Source organism: Brienomyrus brachyistius, chromosome 5, assembly GCF_023856365.1.
Source record: "Brienomyrus brachyistius isolate T26 chromosome 5, BBRACH_0.4, whole genome shotgun sequence".
Taxonomy (NCBI): domain Eukaryota; kingdom Metazoa; phylum Chordata; class Actinopteri; order Osteoglossiformes; family Mormyridae; genus Brienomyrus; species Brienomyrus brachyistius.
The window spans coordinates 8,469,747-8,489,042 of record NC_064537.1 but is presented as its reverse complement, the minus strand read 5'-3'; the positions used below and the strand labels follow the sequence as shown (position 1 = coordinate 8,489,042).

General features: G+C 47.3%; 1 protein-coding gene and 1 long non-coding RNA gene across 28 annotated transcripts; one reads left to right on the top strand and one right to left on the bottom strand.

The window, feature by feature from the left end:
* The first annotated feature begins 511 nt into the window (after window positions 1-511).
* On the top strand, window positions 512-5,072 carry si:ch211-141o9.10 (probable endonuclease 4). Of its 26 annotated transcripts, none has more exons than XM_049015017.1 (10): window positions 512-610; window positions 1,020-1,303; window positions 1,367-1,444; window positions 1,592-1,892; window positions 2,076-2,285; window positions 2,886-3,068; window positions 3,259-3,390; window positions 3,920-4,024; window positions 4,328-4,457; window positions 4,846-5,072. In XM_049015017.1, the coding sequence occupies exons 2-10, from the start codon at window positions 1,043-1,045 to the stop codon at window positions 4,901-4,903; spliced, it is 1,458 nt and encodes a 485-aa protein (XP_048870974.1). In that variant the 5' UTR covers window positions 512-610; window positions 1,020-1,042; the 3' UTR covers window positions 4,904-5,072. The 26 variants fall into 26 exon arrangements, with proteins under 26 accessions (XP_048870974.1, XP_048870977.1, XP_048870983.1 ...); XM_049015020.1 differs by having other exon boundaries at window positions 544-1,156; window positions 1,226-1,303; XM_049015030.1 differs by lacking the exon at window positions 1,367-1,444 and adding an exon at window positions 1,445-1,513 and having other exon boundaries at window positions 547-1,156; window positions 1,226-1,303; window positions 1,670-1,892.
* A 9,205-nt stretch (window positions 5,073-14,277) lies between these two features.
* Window positions 14,278-18,471, bottom strand: LOC125742746 (uncharacterized). 2 transcript variants are annotated; one of them, XR_007398195.1, is made up of 4 exons: window positions 18,397-18,471; window positions 15,824-16,731; window positions 15,446-15,751; window positions 14,278-14,725 (listed from the first exon to the last, which is right to left on the bottom strand). It is a non-coding gene; the product is annotated as an uncharacterized LOC125742746 (long non-coding RNA). The 2 variants fall into 2 exon arrangements; XR_007398194.1 differs by having other exon boundaries at window positions 15,446-16,731.
* Between the last annotated feature and the right edge of the window lie 825 nt (window positions 18,472-19,296).

Genomic DNA, 19,296 nt, shown 5'->3' with positions numbered 1-19,296 from the left:
CTAGGATATCAGGCATGGAGACTAGCCCAGGGTAGAGCACATTTTACATGTAATTTACGTGTGATAGAGATGCCAATTAGCCTAATTGGGGTACTCAGTGAGCCACGGAAAGAAATCACAACACCCAAGAGGATTCGAACTCATAATCTTGGAGGTGTGTGAAAGTGCTGTCCACTTTCGCAGACATTCCCTTATTGATGAGGATACGACTTGCTTATAAATCACCGCTTTGTCATTCATCCAAATACCATAATAATGACAAAACACTTTACCTTTCAGCACATTACCGTACATCTACTTTACTAATGTCTTATAAAGCATCAAAATAAATCAAACGTTTTTCTCGAGACTATAAACTGATGGGTTTTTGTAATTTACGATTAAATGAAGTGTTAAGAACATGTAAAGTACTCCTCCAAGCGCGTCCTGTACACCCGATATAATCAGTACAGAAAAACGTGACCTGTTATTTACACCGCAGGTGGCGCTGTGCTAAATTCACAACCTCTCGCGAGAGCAAGACTGGGCGCTCTATCGGTTTTCGTCTGTCGTAAACTTGTTTATAAACATCCCGACTAGCGTCCGTTAATTAGGCTAACAACGTGGGAGAGTGAGTATCCTGGAAAGTGTCTGGGCGAACTCAGACGGCGTTATTGTGTGTTTCATTAGCTCTCATTGAATTTATATTCGTGCTATCTCACGTGTATTGATTTTTAAATCTGTGGTTCCAAGTTAAATATGGACCGTTAGCGTGCGTCTGTTAATAAATGTTACGCCTCTACTGGATCTCGAATCGCTTACCACAAGAAACCAAGTAGCCGTAGTTAATATTTAAAGTATATTTAAAGTTATTTAGTCTATTAATAACACGGATATAGTGTCATTTTGATTCATATATTAAAATTAAAACGTACATCCAAAAAAGAGGCTTCAGGGGACAGGGAAAGCATTGGAACAGAGTAGACAGATTAAAGAGGTATATACATTCCATATTTTTGCATGTTCTTATCACGTCAAAGAAGAAGAATCTGCACAGGAGGGCATGAGTCCGAAGAAGAGGGGCGAGAGGAAGAGGAAGGTGGGGGAACAGACTGAACAAGTTAAAGAAGAATCTCTACAGGAGGGTAAGAGTCTGAAGAAGAGGGGGAAGAGGAAGGTGGGAGAACAGACTGAACAAGTTAAAGAAGAGTCTCTACAGGAGGGCATGAGTCTGAGGAAGAGGAAGGTGGGGGAACAGACTGAACAAGTTAAAGAAGAATCTCTACAGGAGGGTAAGAGTCTGAAGAAGAGGGGGAAGAGGAAGGTGGAAGAACAGACTGAACAAGTTAAAGAAGAGTCTCTACAGGAGGGCATGAGTCTGAGGAAGGTGGGGGAACAGACTGAACAAGTTAAAGAAGAGTCTCTACAGGAGGGCATGAGTCTGAAGAAGAGGGGTGAGAGGAAGGTGGGGGAACAGACTGAACAAGTTAAAGAAGAGTCTCTACAGGAGGGCATGAGTCTGAGGAAGAGGAAGGTGGGGGAACAGACTGAACAAGTTAAAGAAGAGTCTCTACAGGAGGGTAAGAGTCCGAAGAAAAGGGGGAGGAGGAAGGTGGGGGAACAGACTGAACAAGTTAAAGAAGAGTCTCTACAGGAGGGTAAGAGTCCGAAGAAAAGGGGGAGGAGGAAGGTGGGGGAACAGACTGAACAAGTTAAAGAAGAGTCTCTACAGGAGGGCATGAGTCTGAAGAAGAGGGGCGAGAGGAAGGTGGGGGAACAGACTGAACAAGTTAAAGAAGAGTCTGCACGTGAGGAGGAAACTTGCAAAGAAATGGTGTTGGATGATTTGAGGGAGAGAAAAAGCAAGAGAGGAGGAGTAAAAAAGTTTATTGGTGCTCACATGTCGATATCAGGTAACTGCCAATACTGTATTGCTTATTTTTTTCAGTTTAAATAGTGAGTTTAAAAAATGTTACCCTTTTATGCGTATCTTTTCAATGTGTACTTCTGTCCCAAGCTTCAAATTCGCAAAAATCAATATATTGCATAATTATCATCTCAATAGCATGGCACACATCTTTATGCTTCATGCACAGGTGGGATATGGCATGCAGTGCAGGATAGCCTCACCATCGGGGGACGCAGTTTCGGCCTGTTCCTCGGCTCCCAGCGCTCGTGGCAGAGACCTCCGCTTGATGGCACAGCAGCAGCTAAGTTCAGGGAGGCCTGTGCTCGGCACAGCTTTGAACCAGCCTACATACTTCCGCATGGTTCTTACCTGATGAACTGTGGTTCCCCAAAGCAAGGTTTGTGTGCCTCTGAATCTACATTGGTCTTTACTCTTTATTAAGGTCCATACAGTCTAGAGCAGGGCTCTTCAGATCTGATTTCAAATCCAAACCGTGTTTTCAGTTCTCCCAGGAAGTTAGTTTGATAATTACAGCTCCTGATTGGCCAGCGGCTTCACACCTGGCTTACAGGTAAAGGAAGGCTGGAAAATCAGTAGGGCTCAGACCTTGAAGGACCATGAGTTAAATAGCCTCAGGTCGGAGTGTGAGCCTTCATTCTTGAAATGCTGATTTTGTTTTGTGATACAAAAGTTGGAATAGTAGTTTTTATTAGCCAATCATATTGCAAGGTACATGGCGAAACCTGGAACAACCCATATTTACAATCTTCTCCACGTTTCCTTGGTGGGGGGGGGGGGTGTTTTTGTCATTGGGAAGATTCTGTAATGTAGATTAATTACTTGGGAAAAACCTAGAAGCACAGAGCAGTCACAACTGGAAGAGAGTTGCCAGTGCAGCTTTGATAGCCATTCAGGTACCCAACACTGTGTCCAGTAGCACCAACTGCATCTTTTTGAGAGAGAGCGGCAGTGTGTTTGTCTGTTTTCCCCGCTATAGATGTATTTGAGAAGAGCCAGGCTATGCTGGTGGACGAGCTGAACCGCTGCAGTGCCCTGGGTCTCAGTTTGTTTAACCTACATCCCGGAGCCTCGCTAGGGTCCATCACTACAGAGCAATGCATTGAGAAGATCGCCCAGGCCATCAACCACGCCCACCGGCAAACCTCCGGTGTGGTCACAGGTAAACAGACACATCGATCGGGTCACGCTGCTCTGACACCCTGTTCTTTCTTTCCAGTGTATATTTCCAATCGTCTTTCATCCTTTGCTTCCTCACCTTCACCCATCCCCCTCACCTACCTTTTTCAGTCTTCGCTTCCTTCCCCAGCTGCACTTTCAGCAGCTGTCCCTCTCGCCTTCTCTTTTGACAGTTCTGGAGAACATGAGCGGACAGGGGAGCACCGTGGGTGGGCAGCTCAGCGAGCTGCGGGGCATCATCGACAAGGTGCGGGACAAGAGTCGCGTTGGGGTCTGCCTGGACACGTGCCACGCTTTCGCCGCTGGTGCGTAGCGCCGTTTCTCAAAGTGCACGCTGAGGGCTTTTTAAATTTACACAGGCATTAGCATAATGCTGTATCACAGGTTGCAGTGATAAAACTATTTAATCCTGCTAGTCATGCTATAGTAGATCAGTTATTTGAGGTGAATTGCCCCGGAAGAGGCCCTTCTAAAATAGTGCTGTCACTTTTTAACTGACATTCGAACATTCGTTTGAACATGAAGCGTTTTTTTCGCCCCTAAGGTAATCGAATATATATTCCAATGAATTGCTTAACATTTGAAATTCATTCGTAGATTTTTTTAAAAAGTGACAGCCCTATTCTAGAAGCAACAGGTTTAGAAGGGTAGCACCAAATGTACTAATTAACCCTCACTCCTGGGGATGTGTCTTCCCTCTTTTCATTTGATTATCATTTCTTATCAAGTATTATGTTAATCTAGCTTGCTTTGAATGAACAGTAATCTTTAGCGAGAGTCGTAGAAATGCATTTAGTCTTTTAGAAGACCTTGAGTATTGGCCTTTCTCACCAGGGTATGACCTGTCTGCAACGGGAGGGGTGAAGTCGGTGCTGGAGGAGTTTGATAAGATAGTGGGGCTCCAGTATCTTCGTGCCGTTCATCTCAATGACTCAAAAGGTAGACTACCTCACCCTCTCTCATTATGCCTCATAAATATATTGTTGCCCAAATTAAATAATCTTTTGTGGCATATATTTGTCTTTCAGATATCAAAATCAAAGTTTAAAAATTGTAACTGTGCTTTCATTTGGAAATTTTGAAAATACTTCAGTAAATATTTAACTAATTTTGACAGTATTGTAGCTCTGCTGAATCCCTCGTTCACTATGGGTCATCAGGACCACAAATCTGCCTTCTATGTCACTGCAAAGAGAAATGGCCTTTGAGGTCCTCGCTCTTCAGTCCGATTCTTGTCCACAGGTGGTCTTGGCTGTAACCTGGACCGTCATGAAGATATCGGACGCGGCAAAATTGGGCTAGCCACGTTCCGTGATATCGTGAATGAACCACTGCTTGACAACATCCCTCTCATCCTGGAAACTCCTGGTCGGTAAGTTGTAGACGGGAGGGAAGGGGGGTGGCAGACAGCATCGTTCTGATACACAGCTGGCCAAGTCCTCATTAAAGGTGTATAACATAGATCTTTATTGCAAATACCAAGAAAGATTTTTTTTTTGTCCTGCAGCACTACCTAAATAATTCCCAGCACAATAATCCCCTGTAAACAATAAACATGGACAGTGTCTGATTAGTGCAGGAGGACCATACAATAATGGGTGATGGAGACTGGACCGGCTGAAATGTTTGACTGTATGCTGCACTATAAAGTATTTTCATTATAAATAACTACTTTGTACAAAAATAGGATTCACCTGTTCTCCAGCTTCTCCCTTGTGTTGTTTGATATAGTATATGTAATTGTTCTTGTTTTTCTGCAGCCCAGGGTTCGAGTACGCAGAACAGATAGCACTTCTGTACTCCCTCTGCGAAGACTAGAAGAAGCCCAGCAACGGTCTTCTAAAGAAAAGGAAGAGGAGTGCTGTTCAGTCCTGTTTTGTTCCATTTACATTTGATCATTCTGTTGCTGCCGTTAGTTCAGCTCGCTGTTGGATGTTTTCTTGGGAAAGTGTCACAATAAACTAGCATTTCGGTGAGTTAAATTTGACCATCTCGCACAAGTTGAGTTGGTAGATCAGCACCCTGTTTTGGTTTATCTTTGTGCACTGAAGATTCGTTTGTTTGTCCTGGTCATGTGACTCATGGCGTGCTCACAGACATCTAAGTGTGCGAACACTTCCCTTCCAGATGTATGTGCCTGCTGGCAATTCAGCATTAATCTTTAAGCAAACGTGTAAGTCACGCCATTAAGGCATGTGAATGATGGAGGGCCGGAGAATGATTCTGCCTTGAAGTTGGGGCTAATCTTTGAGGCCTAAGTATGTTGAAAGGTCACATTTGGGGTGCATTAAGAGAAGATCCTGTGGGTTGGTGAAAAACATTGTGTCTGGGAAAGCTGGAGATAAAGGAGGAAGGATCAGCGTCACAGTAATGAACTTGACCAATAAGAATGTTTTGGAGGATATTTGGTAATTTATCTTCCACGGAAGTAACATCAGCTGCTTGAGTCTCATAGATTCGAATCTTTGTGCCTTTATTCGTGTACGAAGTCCAACAATGCGCTGAGGTGGCTGGGTCCGGGATCTAGCGACCTGCAGACCCTGATTCATGTGCAGGTAATTTTTGGAAGCTACTATGGCATCCGGTTATTCACCTGATTGCTCCATTTTTGAGAGGAAGAAATGGACCACGGTCAGCTAAGGGCTGCAACAAAGGAGGTGATTTTAAAGATTTATCAGAAAGGTGCCAAAGCAGTAATGTGTGGCAGGTACTGTTATAATAATTATAATTTATGATATCATTTAGTAACACATTCGGCCCTAAAAAGAGTAAGTCGCTTAGGAAAAACATTTGCTTCCCACCCGGAAAGTGCGTGTAATAAGTAATCTCCAACATATCACCTATAATGTAGGAGTTCATGCGATGGCCTCTAGAGGGAGCCGGTGATGTAAGATTGATGAGAAAATTAAGAAATAGTTACGGAACAAACCTGTATACTTACCAATGCTGAAGTGATTGTGTATGTTTGATTTGTTTACGTTTTTGAAATTCAAATGCACCGAAAGGAATTTTTGGCCGTACAGTTAATGCACAGACGTGGGAGTGTTCGCTGCGCGTAGGATTCGTGTTTGGCGCTCGGGTGAGATGTGCCTGTACAGTTGTAGTCGTGCCTGCGTATTTCATTAACTGCGGCTTCCCGATGCGAAGCTTTTTGCACTTAGCACAGTAATAGCCATAATTCTGCAGAAGTGCACGCTATGCACAGCATGGCCGCCGGACTCTAATTACAGACCGCAGTTAATCATCCCGCCCCCTCTGTACAGCTGCTCTTGGCCGTTTTACTGACTTCACTGTCACGGCTCGGAGGGGGTGACTCTAGTAACACCGTCCGAAATAGAAGAATTTCTAAATAAAATAAATAAAAACATGACGGCAACGCAATAAGTGTTATTTCGTTGCTTAGTTGACATTTCCATCTAAAGCAACTTGCAATTATACCAACTTTTACCAATGGATGTTTTATTATGGAAATACAGGTTACCTACCGCCCGGTGGGTAAATTACCAGCGACCAGATATGGATCTGGGCTGATTAGGAGCGTGTTTCCTTAATCGCGGCGCCTCCTGCTGAAGTTCCTGTCTTTGTTCCTCGAATGAGCAGCCAGTGGCCATTTAAAAGAGTAAGGTAGCGCCAGTCCGAATTATAGTACAAGGTACCGTTCCGTGCCTGGATTTAGCGGCAAGGACACACGCATGCCTGTTGGTGGTTTGTACGGAGTGAAGTTGACTTTTGTGTTTTTTTTTTTCTTTTATTTTCTTTATTCAGCCTTGGGACTTCTGGGGCATTTTAACTTAACTGTTTTTTCGTCTGTGGTTTCTGGTGCTAAATGCTCAGCACTTTGAGGAAACTTTTGCAAAGGGTGTCACTTAAACGTGAGTGGAACTGAGTAGGTAGGAAAGAAATGAACATGGTAAACTCAGGTTTACTCTATGAAAGGCCGCCGGTCTGGTCAGCAGGGCTGGGAAGTTAGGATTGAGTGCAGGTAGGCAAATCTTTAACAGCCTTTAACTTCTATGTCACAGCGTCTGAGCAGGGCGGTGCCAGAGGCTCCGTGGTGTTCTGTGGATGGAAAGTATGCAAAGTCCATGCCCCTGGGGGCATGAGGCAGCAATGCTACCTGCTGAATTACTACATGCATGGAAGCATTTTGCTGAAAAATCAAGCCGCAGAAATATGGTGCTTAGCTGCCGTGCCGATGATCAGACTATGTGTCGGTTTTGCGTCCGTAGTTTTCCAGCACATGCAATGGGTGACACCGGTTAACCTATCGGTGCGGAGGAAACCCACATGATATCAAGCCCCGAACACAGAGCAGAAGTGGGATTAAAACCTTTAACCTTGGAGGTGTGTGAGGCAACAGTGCCCCCTACTGATCCTCCATGGTATCCACATTAGGAATGTGTGCATGTAGCTTGTGTACGTATGTAGCTGAACAAGAGTATTGTATTAACAATCCAAAATTTTAACCCCTCATTTTAGGTAAACATGTCAGATAAATGAATATAAATGTATTCACTTGAATCAATTTTCTTTTCTTTTCTGTCCTTTGCTCTGTTGTTAGTGCCCCTCCCAGTGTTCCATCCTCCTGCCAGTGACAGGGAGCCCTTTGAGGGACCCAGGGGTGCGTCCACTGTCCTGAATCGTAGTGCCTAGAACGCTGCTGTCCCGCTTCTGGCAGAGACAACATTAGCGGTCTTTCAGTAGCTGGGCCTCAGCTCCCGCCCTGTCACCGCACGGCAACAGGGCCATTGTCCCAGCAGAGAATTCAGCTTTTTATCTTCTGTGTTTGAGGGGTGGGAGTGATACATAAGGATGTCACACTGGGTGGAGGGCGATTCAACTGGTCCTGGCTGTCAGTAATGTGACATTTCTTACTGTGTTTTACCCTGTGGCAGTTCCTCTAGGGGCACATTTTGGGGACAGCTGCCCTGCAGTTGATTCCGGGGCCTGTAAACACGTCACAGCATCCAGGTCTGGGTCACGCCATCCGGACTAGATTATGATCGGTTTGTCACGGACAGGAATTTCACCCACATGAAACAGGCTGCAAGGACCATCAGGATGCAACAGCTGCATTATGGGAATGAAGACCATACCATTTTCCTACCGCCATGGCAACACCACACATTTCCAATTAAAATTAAGATTTTACTTCATTTTGCCAAGGAACTTGTTTGTTTTTTTTTTTTTTGCCGTTTTAGAATCTGCTGTTTTGTCCCGAGAAATACCTGGGTCCAACTTTTTTCACAAGTATGCAACTAATTTACTGGAAAGGATGTTTGTTTATTAGACATGGGTGGTTTTGCATTATGTGAGATCCTGGTTGTTATTGGAGAAAAGAAAAAATGGTCCAGAATAGTAAAACAGTTTTTAAGGATATAATTAGAGCAGCCATTGCATGAGCAGAATGAATCAGGATTCCAGAAGGACTTATTAGACTCACTTTACACAGTGTCATTTCTTCATGTGATTATAAACACCGCTGGAGCAGGCGGCAGATGCAAGCCCTTGTTTTGGGAGAGCGAAGTGTCAGAGTATGATTTTTATGTGACCCGAACTGGCTTTAGTCTTATAAACAGCCCATATTCAACCGCATGTGTGCTCACACACACACAGAAAGGCAGAAATGTGCACCATATACTGTGCAGACCTAAACTGACAGTGCCCCCGTTGCATTCTGGGAGTGGAAAATGTGCGTTGTTGAGCGAAGCTGCCAGCTGCGGTCCCAGTGCCGGCGTTTGTCCATCCCTCACGCCCCCGGTCCACGTGTCCCTCTGCCGGCCCTGTGTGTGCATTTCACTGCGGCTTGTTTACATGACTCTGTGTATTTTATTTTTAGTCATCCCCCCGCGATGCAGGGTTACAGTAGGATAACATGAGGCAGGCTTTGTGTAATTGAACACACACACACCCACACCAATGAGTTCACGTGTGCAGTGTAGAGGTTGCTGGCCTTTCATACTGTGACTAGTGTTCCCATGGCTTGTGGCTTGGTGAGGCGTGGGCTGCATTTCTTTGCTCAGTCCAAACCCAGAAATGCTCCGGGCACTGAGCCACGGGCAGGAGAGTCTCAGGTTCCAGGCTGGGGTTCCAGGCAGCCCCTGGGTCCCTCGGTCCTCTGATGGCATAACCGTGACTAAAAAAGGTTGCTCACTTGTCTGTCCAACAGATTCCAGGCTTTGGGAAGGGAGGGGGGTCTCAGAACTGGGTGGGAGATCCCCTCTTTCTCCATCTCTGCTTCCTTCCTAACGCCTCCCCCACCCACACTTCACCCTCCCACTACATCTTCCTCAAAACAGCTCGACTCTTGTAAAAAAGGAACAGTACACAATTACACAATCTGCCTGTCTATTTCCACACACAGAGACAGTGCCGCACAGACACAGTCTGCAATTACAATCTCCCACTTTACCACACGTGCAAAGCTAAATACAAACACAGGCGCACACGCAGTCCCAGAGCGTCGAGATCTTACATTTCAGTGCGGCCACTTCTGGAGTCTGAGACGACTATAAATGGATGACTTAATTTCTTTTCCTTTTCGTCTTGGGTCCATCTGTCTGTGTGCCTGTGAAGGCACTCGTCTATGCGAAGGGACGGTTTAAGGGGACACTGGGATTTTGGGGAACGCTCATCAGAACACCCCTCTCCCCCAAATCAAAAGCCCCCAGTTTTCATCAATAACATATACCTGCTCTAATATGCTTCGTATCAGCCAAAGGCTTCCTGTTGCTCGATGGCAGCGTTTCTCAATCCAGTCCTTGGGTACCCACAGATGCTCCATGTTTTTGCTCTCTCCCAGCTCGCTGCATTTTTGCTGGACCGTCTGGGGGTCCCCGAGCCCCAGTTTGAGGAATACTGCTCTATGGAACATGAGGTTTCAAAGCATTTTGAGCACAGTGCTATCAGCCACTTACCAGCAGGGTGTGCTGTAGAGCATCTAATGGACCTTGAACCTGTCACCACTTGGTTATGGCTAAGGGACCCTAAACCCCACACTACCTGATGTCTCAGCTCATTAATCTCAGTGTTTGTCACTGTGGGTTGTGGGCTCTATTCCTGGCCCTGGCTCTGTGTGTGGGGGCTTTACCTCGCTGGTTTAATCCTCTGTGCCTGCAATCGGAAGGTGACCTGTTCAAGACTCAGCAGAATAGTCACATCTCCCCTGGGCACTTGTGTAAGGTCCTTACATCCTCCCAAACTGCTCCAGGGGCACTAAAAAAAATAGCCTGGCACTACGCTCAGACTCTAAGCCTAACTGTCAACTGTATATGTGTGTCATGTTTCAAAGGCTAGTGAGATGGGATTTGCAAACACATGCATTCCAATGTACCTGTGCTCATACTTATGCAAATGAAAAATAAAGCACATAAAAAAATAAAGCATCATTTCATGTTTTTAATGCACGATGGACTGGCATCCCATTCACGGGGATCCTTGCCCTGTTTTACTCAGGTAACCCATATATTACTGCAGGGACTAAGATGTGTTGGTTTTCCTGAGTGATGCAAAGACAAAGGAGAGTGGCCAGGGGGGGATGAGGGGGATGAGTGACTATGGAGCAGAGTGGTGCAGTGGAAGTGTGCTGGGCCCGTAACCCAGAGGTCGATGGATTGAAACCATCCTCTGCTAAAGGCTTGTCTTTGTTTCTTTTTTCACTATCTCACTATCGCACGCGACCGAACAGCTCTCCTGGGGCCTAAGAGATACAGCAGTATACGCAGAGGAGGAAGCACATGCTGACCGTGAGCAATGGGGGCCACACGCCCCACACACTCCACTTGCCCCCACACGCACCCCATATGCCCCACTCACCCCCACACATCCCACACACTCCACTCGCCCCCACACACTCCACTCACCCCCACTCACTCCACTTGCCCCCACACGCCCCCCTATATGCCCCACACACCCCTACTTGCCCCACACACCCCCACACGTCCCACACACTCCACTCGCCCCCACACACCTCACACACCCCCATACGCCCCACACACCCCTACTCGCACCACTCGCCCCACACACTCCAATCGCCCCCACACACCCCCACACGCCCCACACACTCCACTCGCCCCACACACCCTCACTCACCCCACACACTCCACTCGCCCCACACACCCCTACTCGCCCCACACTCCCCCACTCACCCCACACACCCCATACGCCCCACACACCCCCACTCGCCCCACACACCCCATACGCCCCACTCGCTCCACACACCCCACACGCCCCACTTGCCCCCACTCACCCCACACGCCCCACATGCCTCCACAGCATTACTGGGCCTCTGCTAGCAGATTGGCCCCCATTGCATCGACATGACAAGACGGCTGTGTTTTCACGGGGCCTTTTTCAGATACTGTATGGCCTTGACCTCCCAGGGATGTGGCCACTCCCTGCTGTAGGTGCAGTGAATTGTTTAATTCCTGGACACAGCCTATGCATTGCTATAAAGTCTCCTATTCAGTGGAACACAACAAAGAAAAGAGATGAAAGATGTAACAAGAAGGAGAAAAAAAAGCAGAACTGTAAGCGGAAAGCTAATCAATCCGGTAACCAAAACAGCACCAATCAAGCAATTGAAGAATCTGACCCGAGGATAGTTTCAAGGATATATTTATCCCGGTTTACAAACCTCAGAGTGCTGCTGTGTCTTAGTGTGTGCCCCGAAGCTGGTCTTCCTGTTTTAGCCCTGTGAAGAAGCCAAACCCACTAGTACAATAGTCCATTGTCTCTGAGCCGGGTCAAGTTTCCTGATGGGTCAGAATTGGCGGAAACGAGGACCCAGTCCAAACAAATACTGTAGGTTAGGCTTTCCCTTGCCCCTCAACACCACACCCCTCAAAGAGGAACTAAGTGCCCAGACGAGGGCCCCGTTCCCGACAGGAAGCTTATAAACGTCGCGCCAAGGGCGTCACGGTCGCGCAAGATTTATGGACGCTGAATGATTTGAACGTGTGGGTACCAGTGTGCGCGAGTATTCTGCAGCGGCGTGAAACGGCGTGCATATGTGAGACAAGAAAGCCATACACGTCCCCACGTATGAGACCCATTTTCTGCATTTTTCACATGCACACCCCCTCCCGCCGCAGTGGCTGGAGCTGGGCACTCTCCCCGTTACGCAGACAGGATGCGCGGGGCCCAGCTGATGGCAGCAAACTTGCCGAGCTGATGTTGGTTTTGGGCCACCTTCCTTTCTACTTTCGCGCCGACGGTCCACTACTCCAAGGCCCTAATTTGTTTTATCCCCTGGGCTTCGTAGCAGGGCTCCGCTCCCGGCCAGGCGGCTGCCGTACGGGCTCTGCTCTCCGCTCTTCTCCATCCCTTCATCCATGGCAGCCAACATCTGGCTTTCATAACACCAGACCTCCTTTCCCTTCCAGCTCTTAATCGACTTCAAATAGCAGCTCTGGCCATGGCCCTGGACTCGCTCCCTGGCTACACGTTCACATAAATATTTGCTTTTAAGCAAAAATGAGCAAGAGAATAAATTGGGGCTGGATGTTAACCGTTAGCTTTCCCTTCCACATGGAGAGCTAAGCCGAATTAGCGCAAAGTGTAGCAAGGGCACGCTAGCTGGGAAACGAGCAAATGCGTCAGCAGCAGGAATGAACTGGTTAGACGAAGCAGACTGAAGAAATCAGGCATCTCATGGGTAGGGGGTGCATCACGAAGGCTGTTTTAGGAGGGTTTAGCTAAATTAGTGTGTTCTCATTCATTTCCATTGAAACAGACCCCCCCCAGAGAAGGATTAGCCCCCCCCCCACTTTTCGTTCATATCTAGTGATGATCCTGACCACAAGTAATATTTCAATTAAAATTTTTAAGCAGAGAGACTTTCTGCAGCCTTTCCACCCACAGACGCAAACACGACATCAATGTTAATGCAACTAATGATGCATAAAGAAAAGCATTTAAATTGTTTACCTCACAGGAGCTTTGTGGGTATCTCTAAGTAAGTAGCCATAAAAGGGGAGCGATACACACACAAAGACACACATATACAATTAGTAATCATATCTTTGTATGAACTCTACATTCATTTCTGTGGGGAAAACTCTAGTCCCAACATGACAACCTCAACCCCTACCCAGCCCTCACCTTAATCATAAGTAACCAAGCAAAATACAAGCTTTTGGCATTGTTAGTTTTTTGATTACATTCACAAATCTTTGTGGGGACATGAAAAATGTTCAAAATAACAGGCAAACATAACCCACACACACACGCACACACACGCACGAATTCTGCACAGCTGCCACAGAGCGCATTCAGTCTGCATGTTCAGAATAAAAGGTCTGAGGCAGGAAATAGGCTCCCTCAGAAGAGAAATGATTTTCCCTCTCACAGCGTCTGGTCTGGAGGCGCGAAATTGCCTCTGCTGGTCTCCAGAGGGCCCTGCAATGGCACGGGCCGGCCTCTGCGTGCTGCCAAACACATCAGCAGCCCCCTGTGTGTTCCACGTGCACAGGAATTACAAAGCCACAGTCTGTGCACATACCCGACGTTTTCTCTGCAACCCTTCTCAGGACAAGAGGTTGGAAGATGGATGTAATGGATGGATGGATGGATGGATAAATTGTATGAGTGCCCCATGATGTACAGCTAAATGAAGTCGTACTATAGTATTCACCGTCCCCGTTTAGACAGAAATGATGTCATGGTGTCACCTTTTTCCTGTCTGAATTCCTGACGGGTAAATTAGCACTGATCAGTAGTTCCTGGTGGGACTAGAACAAGTGCAGGACTTTTCGGAGACCCTGGAACTTCACATTTTCCCTTGAAAAGCCTGTTAATTAGCTGTGGGATTTTCCCGCCTCTTTGTCTTCCCCCTAAATGTCCGGTGGCCCCAGTGAAAAATCCATACATGTCACACACACACACACACACACACACACACACACACACACACACACACACACACACACACACACACACACACACACGAGTCGAGGCACACACACACACACACACACACACACACACACACACACACACACACACGAGTCGAGGCACACACACACACACACACACACACACACCCACACACACACACATACACACACACACACATACACACACACACACACACACACGAGTCGAGGCACACACACACACACACACACACACACACATACACACACACACACACACACACATACACACACACACACACGAGTCGAGGCACACACACACACACACACACACACACACCCACACACACACACACACACATACACACACATACACACCCACACACACACACACACACACACACACACACACATACACACACACACACACACACACACACACACACACACACACATACACACACACACACACACACACACACCCACACACACACACATACACACACACCCACACATACACACACACACACACACACACACACACAGGGGTTAACGGTTTCTGGCTGCCACTGCAAACTGTGTAAAAGTCATTTCCTGGAAAGGCATCCTTTCTTCAGTCTGGGAAGCTCTCATCCTGTTTTACTAGCCCCCCATTTTCATTCCTCCCCCTTTCTGCTCCCCTCAATCTGCACCTCCTCCCACTCCTGCCTGCATGCATGGTCCTTCATTTCTCTCTGCCTCTCTCTGGCTCACTCCCGCTGCTTACCTCACTCCCCCTGCTTACCTCACTCCCGCTGCTTACCTCACTCCCCCTGCTTACCTCACTCCCGCTGCTTACCTCACTCCCCCTGCTTACCTCATTCCCCCTGCTTACCTCACTCCCGCTGCTTACCTCACTCCCCCTGCTTACCTCATTCCCTCTGCTTACCTCACTCCCGCTGCTTACCTCACTCCCCCTGCTTACCTCATTCCCCCTGCTTACCTCACTCCCGCTGCTTACCTCACTCCCCCTGCTTACCTCATTCCCCCTGCTTACCTCATTCCCCCTGCTTACCTCACTCCCGCTGCTTACCTCACTCCCCCTGCTTACCTCATTCCCCCTGCTTACCTCACTCCCGCTGCTTACCTCACTCCCCCTGCTTACCTCATTCCCTCTGCTTACCTCACTCCCCCTGCTTACCTCATTCCCCCTGCTTATCTCACTCCCCCTGCTTACCTCACTCCCTCTGCTTACCTCACTCCCCCTGCTTACCTCACTCCCTCTGCTTACCTCACTCCCGCTGCTTACCTCACTCCCGCTGCTTACCTCACTCCCCCTGCTTACCTCATTCCCTCTGCTTACCTCATTCCCGCTGCTTACCTCACTCCCGCTGCTTACCTCACTCCCCCTGCTTACCTCACTCCCCCTGCTTATCTCACTCCCCCTGCTTACCTCACTCCCTCTGCTTACCTCACTCCCCCTGCTTACCTCACTCCCTCTGCTTACCTCACTCCCGCTGCTTACCTCACTCCCGCTGCTTACCTCACTCCCCATGCTTACCTCACTCCCCCTGCTTACCTCACTCCCACTGCTTACCTCATTCCCACTACTTACCTCACTCCCCCTGCTTACCTCATTCCCTCTGCTTACCTCACTCCACCTGCTTACCTCATTCCCGCTGCTTACCTTACTCCCCCTGCTTACCTCACTCCCGCTGCATACCTCACTCCCACTGCTTACCTCACTCCCTCTGCTTACCTCACTCCCCATGCTTACCTCACTCCCACTGCTTACCTCATTCCCACTGCTTACCTCACTCCCTCTGCTTACCTCACTCCCCCTGCTTACCTCATTCCCACTGCTTACCTCACTCCCCCTGCTTACCTCACTCCCCCTGCTTACCTCACTCCCCTTTCCCACTCCCTGGCTCCCTTCCTCCAAATGTGACTCGAATCACAGAACGAATCACATGCTCAGCTGTCACACGTCTGTCTGCGGAGAAACCTGATTACCGAAAGGTGAACAGCGACCCGCTAATCTGGAACAATTAAAGGATCACATAGGTCATTTAACACGTGATACGCATGAAGGCAGCGAACAGGAAGGAATGAAGTGTGTTTGTCCGGGAGCCCAACGTTCCAGAGATAACTGGGAATACTCTTGGATAACTGATTATGCATTGGGGCTTTAGAAAGTAAGCAACTGGCAAGCTCTGGTAGTCTGCAAACACTATCTAGCCCCAGACTGTAATGACCAAGATGGATGAGACTCTTTGCGCTGTTTGTCCCTCAGGGCATATCTTACCTTCATACACTCATTCGACATTGTTGATTTCTTTGTGAATATTGGATATTATCACACACAGGCCCTCGTTGGGGTGACTGGCCCTACTTATAAACAGGCTGAACGTAGCGTGTGGAAATGGTTCATCTAAACATGCATGTGTTTAGACGAGGCCGCCCCCAGCCAGGCGTGTACGGCTCATTCTCACTTCCGGAACAACAAAATAAGAGCCATTGAAACTGCAAACAGGAATGAGGCCGCGAGGCGTTCTGGACTCCTCTCCCGCTACAGCTGTTCGCCCCAGTCGCTGAGCACAGGAAGCTCCCGTTTTCCCCATGCGGAACCCAAACAGGAACGTGAGGGTGGCTGAGAGAAGTCACGTCTGATATCTGCTAGTCTGAAGGTGTCACCCAACCTCAGGGCTCCTCTGCTGTCCGGCCAGACATGCCGTCATTGATGCTGTGGAGCCTGAAGGCCTGCTGAGTCACGCTGAAGCTGACGATTCTCCACTGCGAAGAACAGACATTATTTACTTCACAGCTTTCCTGATAACTCTGCTGTGCAAATCCAAATTTTCCGAATCATCCAGTGACACACATCCAACACCCATATAGATATTTACAATCATTTGTCATCATTCTCATTATCTTTATCTGCATGCATGCATTAGATAAGCAGTTGGAAGATGGATGGATGGATGATTGTCCCGTCAACAACACTGGAACAATGAGACAGATGAGTTAGGGAATGAAAACTGCAATAACCAATATACTACCTGCATAAACTCAACAAAACAAAAATTCTGGACCGCTTCACTTCCTTAATCTCTCTCCATGCGCCATAAGCATTTAATCACCAATAATGTTTTTAGACTCCAGTAAGACCCAAAGCCAGCCAGTTCCTGGGAAACTTTAGCAGCATCATTAAAAATGCAGCGAAGAACAATCATGAAACAATTCCCTACAAATAATGTAACGCAAGGCGATAAAACTTCGAAAACAAACGGCTGAATGATATATGTTTTATTTTAAAAACCGAAAACGTGACTTTTAGGTGAGGCGAACGGTATTGATTTCTCATTGAGTGTTGCGATTTGTTATTCACCAATCAGCTGCATTTTTAGATCGTAAACTTAATGTTGAATTATGGGCAACATTAGCCAAAACTCAGCATGCATTGTGAAGTTAGAAAGGATATTGTGAGGTTAGCAGGGCTTTGACAATTCAAAGTAGTGTTTCTACGCCTCTGACCCACTGCTGAGTTACACCAAGAGTTTCAGGCTGGAGCAGAGTAATCCTGGATGCTAGAGCCCTGTTTGTTTTCATGCAGTTTAATGACAAGCCATGTCCCTGGAGGGAAGCCAGCTCTCTGGACAATGACCTCCAACTCACTCCGCTCTCACACGACGAGCGTGGCTATGCCTGAGAAGTATTTCTAAACAGTGCAATATCGGGGTGAATCCAGGCGTCAAGACCATCACTTGGATGTCTGCAGGGCTGTGCTCTGCTTATGTGTGACACTGAGAGGAGTCCGACCCTCCACCCAAACTTAAAGCAAAAAAAGAAAAATCTACAATCTTTTGACTGTCAAGTCATCCTCTTTGAAATGGAGACAGCAGTCTTCCCTAAAAGGACCGAGGATCAGTCAAGTTACCTCACTCCCCCTGCTTACCTCACTCCCTCTGCTTACCTCAGAGGGCCCGGGGCCCACATCCCAAAGCTTTAAGTCATCAGATCTTCTGGTGTCTACAGAAGAATACTCGGGGGTGGGGGCGAGGGGGTGGGGTAAACTCCCTTCAGGGATCCAGATCCTGAGTAACATCCAAAAGCTGTGTGTGTTTTTAAAAACCAAAATAGCTGGCATTCTTCTGATCATGGGGCACGGAGAGAGGGAGACAGAGAAAGAAAACGAGAAAGGAAAGGAGAGACGGACTGTAAGCAGGGGCGTAGGAACCCGGGGGGCAGGTACCCTCTAAATTTCCACAATAAATAGACGTCTGTAAAGCAATAACCTGTGTTCCCCCAATATCAAACTCTCTCCTACACTCCTGACTGTACATGTGAACATAGACTTCTCACCACAGGTATCAAGTCTCCTGGTTTACTGCTGTATGATTGGCTAATTTTATCGTTAAGAACCACCCACCCTTCCAAGTAAGCTTAAGGAGACCCTACCTTTAAAGATGATGGGATTAAGGTTTTATAATCATCTCTCTGTTTTCATCGCACTTAGGCTGACAAGTACGCATCACCTGTCCACAGCATCCGTTAAATTTCTTTGTGAAGAACTGTCCCCCGCAGCACACTTTAAATGCCAACACATTAATGGACGTAGACCTCAGCTCAGAGTCTGTTTCCACAGAAGCAGGCAGACGGAGGCCGCAAACTCCCACCCAGGACGTCATCTCCACAGTAAACACGCATCATCTTATTTTGAGAGCTGCCGAAAGAAAGTCTCGCTGTAAAGCATCAGAGTTATAAATATTAGTGTGCGTAAAACAGAGAAGATCGTATTTTAGCGTTTTTTTTTAACGACAACTGCAGGGCCGCGATCGTTTTGAAAGGACTGATTTCCACTGATGTGCCGGATTCCTGCTGGTGAGGTCACATCCTTCCTGTCGTGATGATTTTTTGCACTGGGGACTGACCTATGTGCTCACCCAACGCCAGAGAGACCCTATTCAGCTGGGACTGATCCATCCAGTAAGGGTAAACTTTAGCTAAATTCATTAGGCATTTAACGGAATCGGAGAGCACAGTATGCTTGGCTTGACCGATATAATACAAACGTCAGGCACTGCTATTAACAACAATTATAGTAGACCAGCTAAAGGTTTTAGCATTGGTCAAACCTTCACGGCAACATCTGATTTTTGGGTTTTCTTATATATTGGTAATATACCAGACATACTGAAGAAATACAAGTTCTAAAATAAAATAAAATAAAATATGATTTTAAAAGGGAGTGTGGAGATAGCTTCTGCTTGCGCCTCTTCACCATTGTTGGATATAGGCTATGAATGTCATAATTATTGCACATATGACTGTCCTTTGCCTGGACAAATCTGAGTGTTT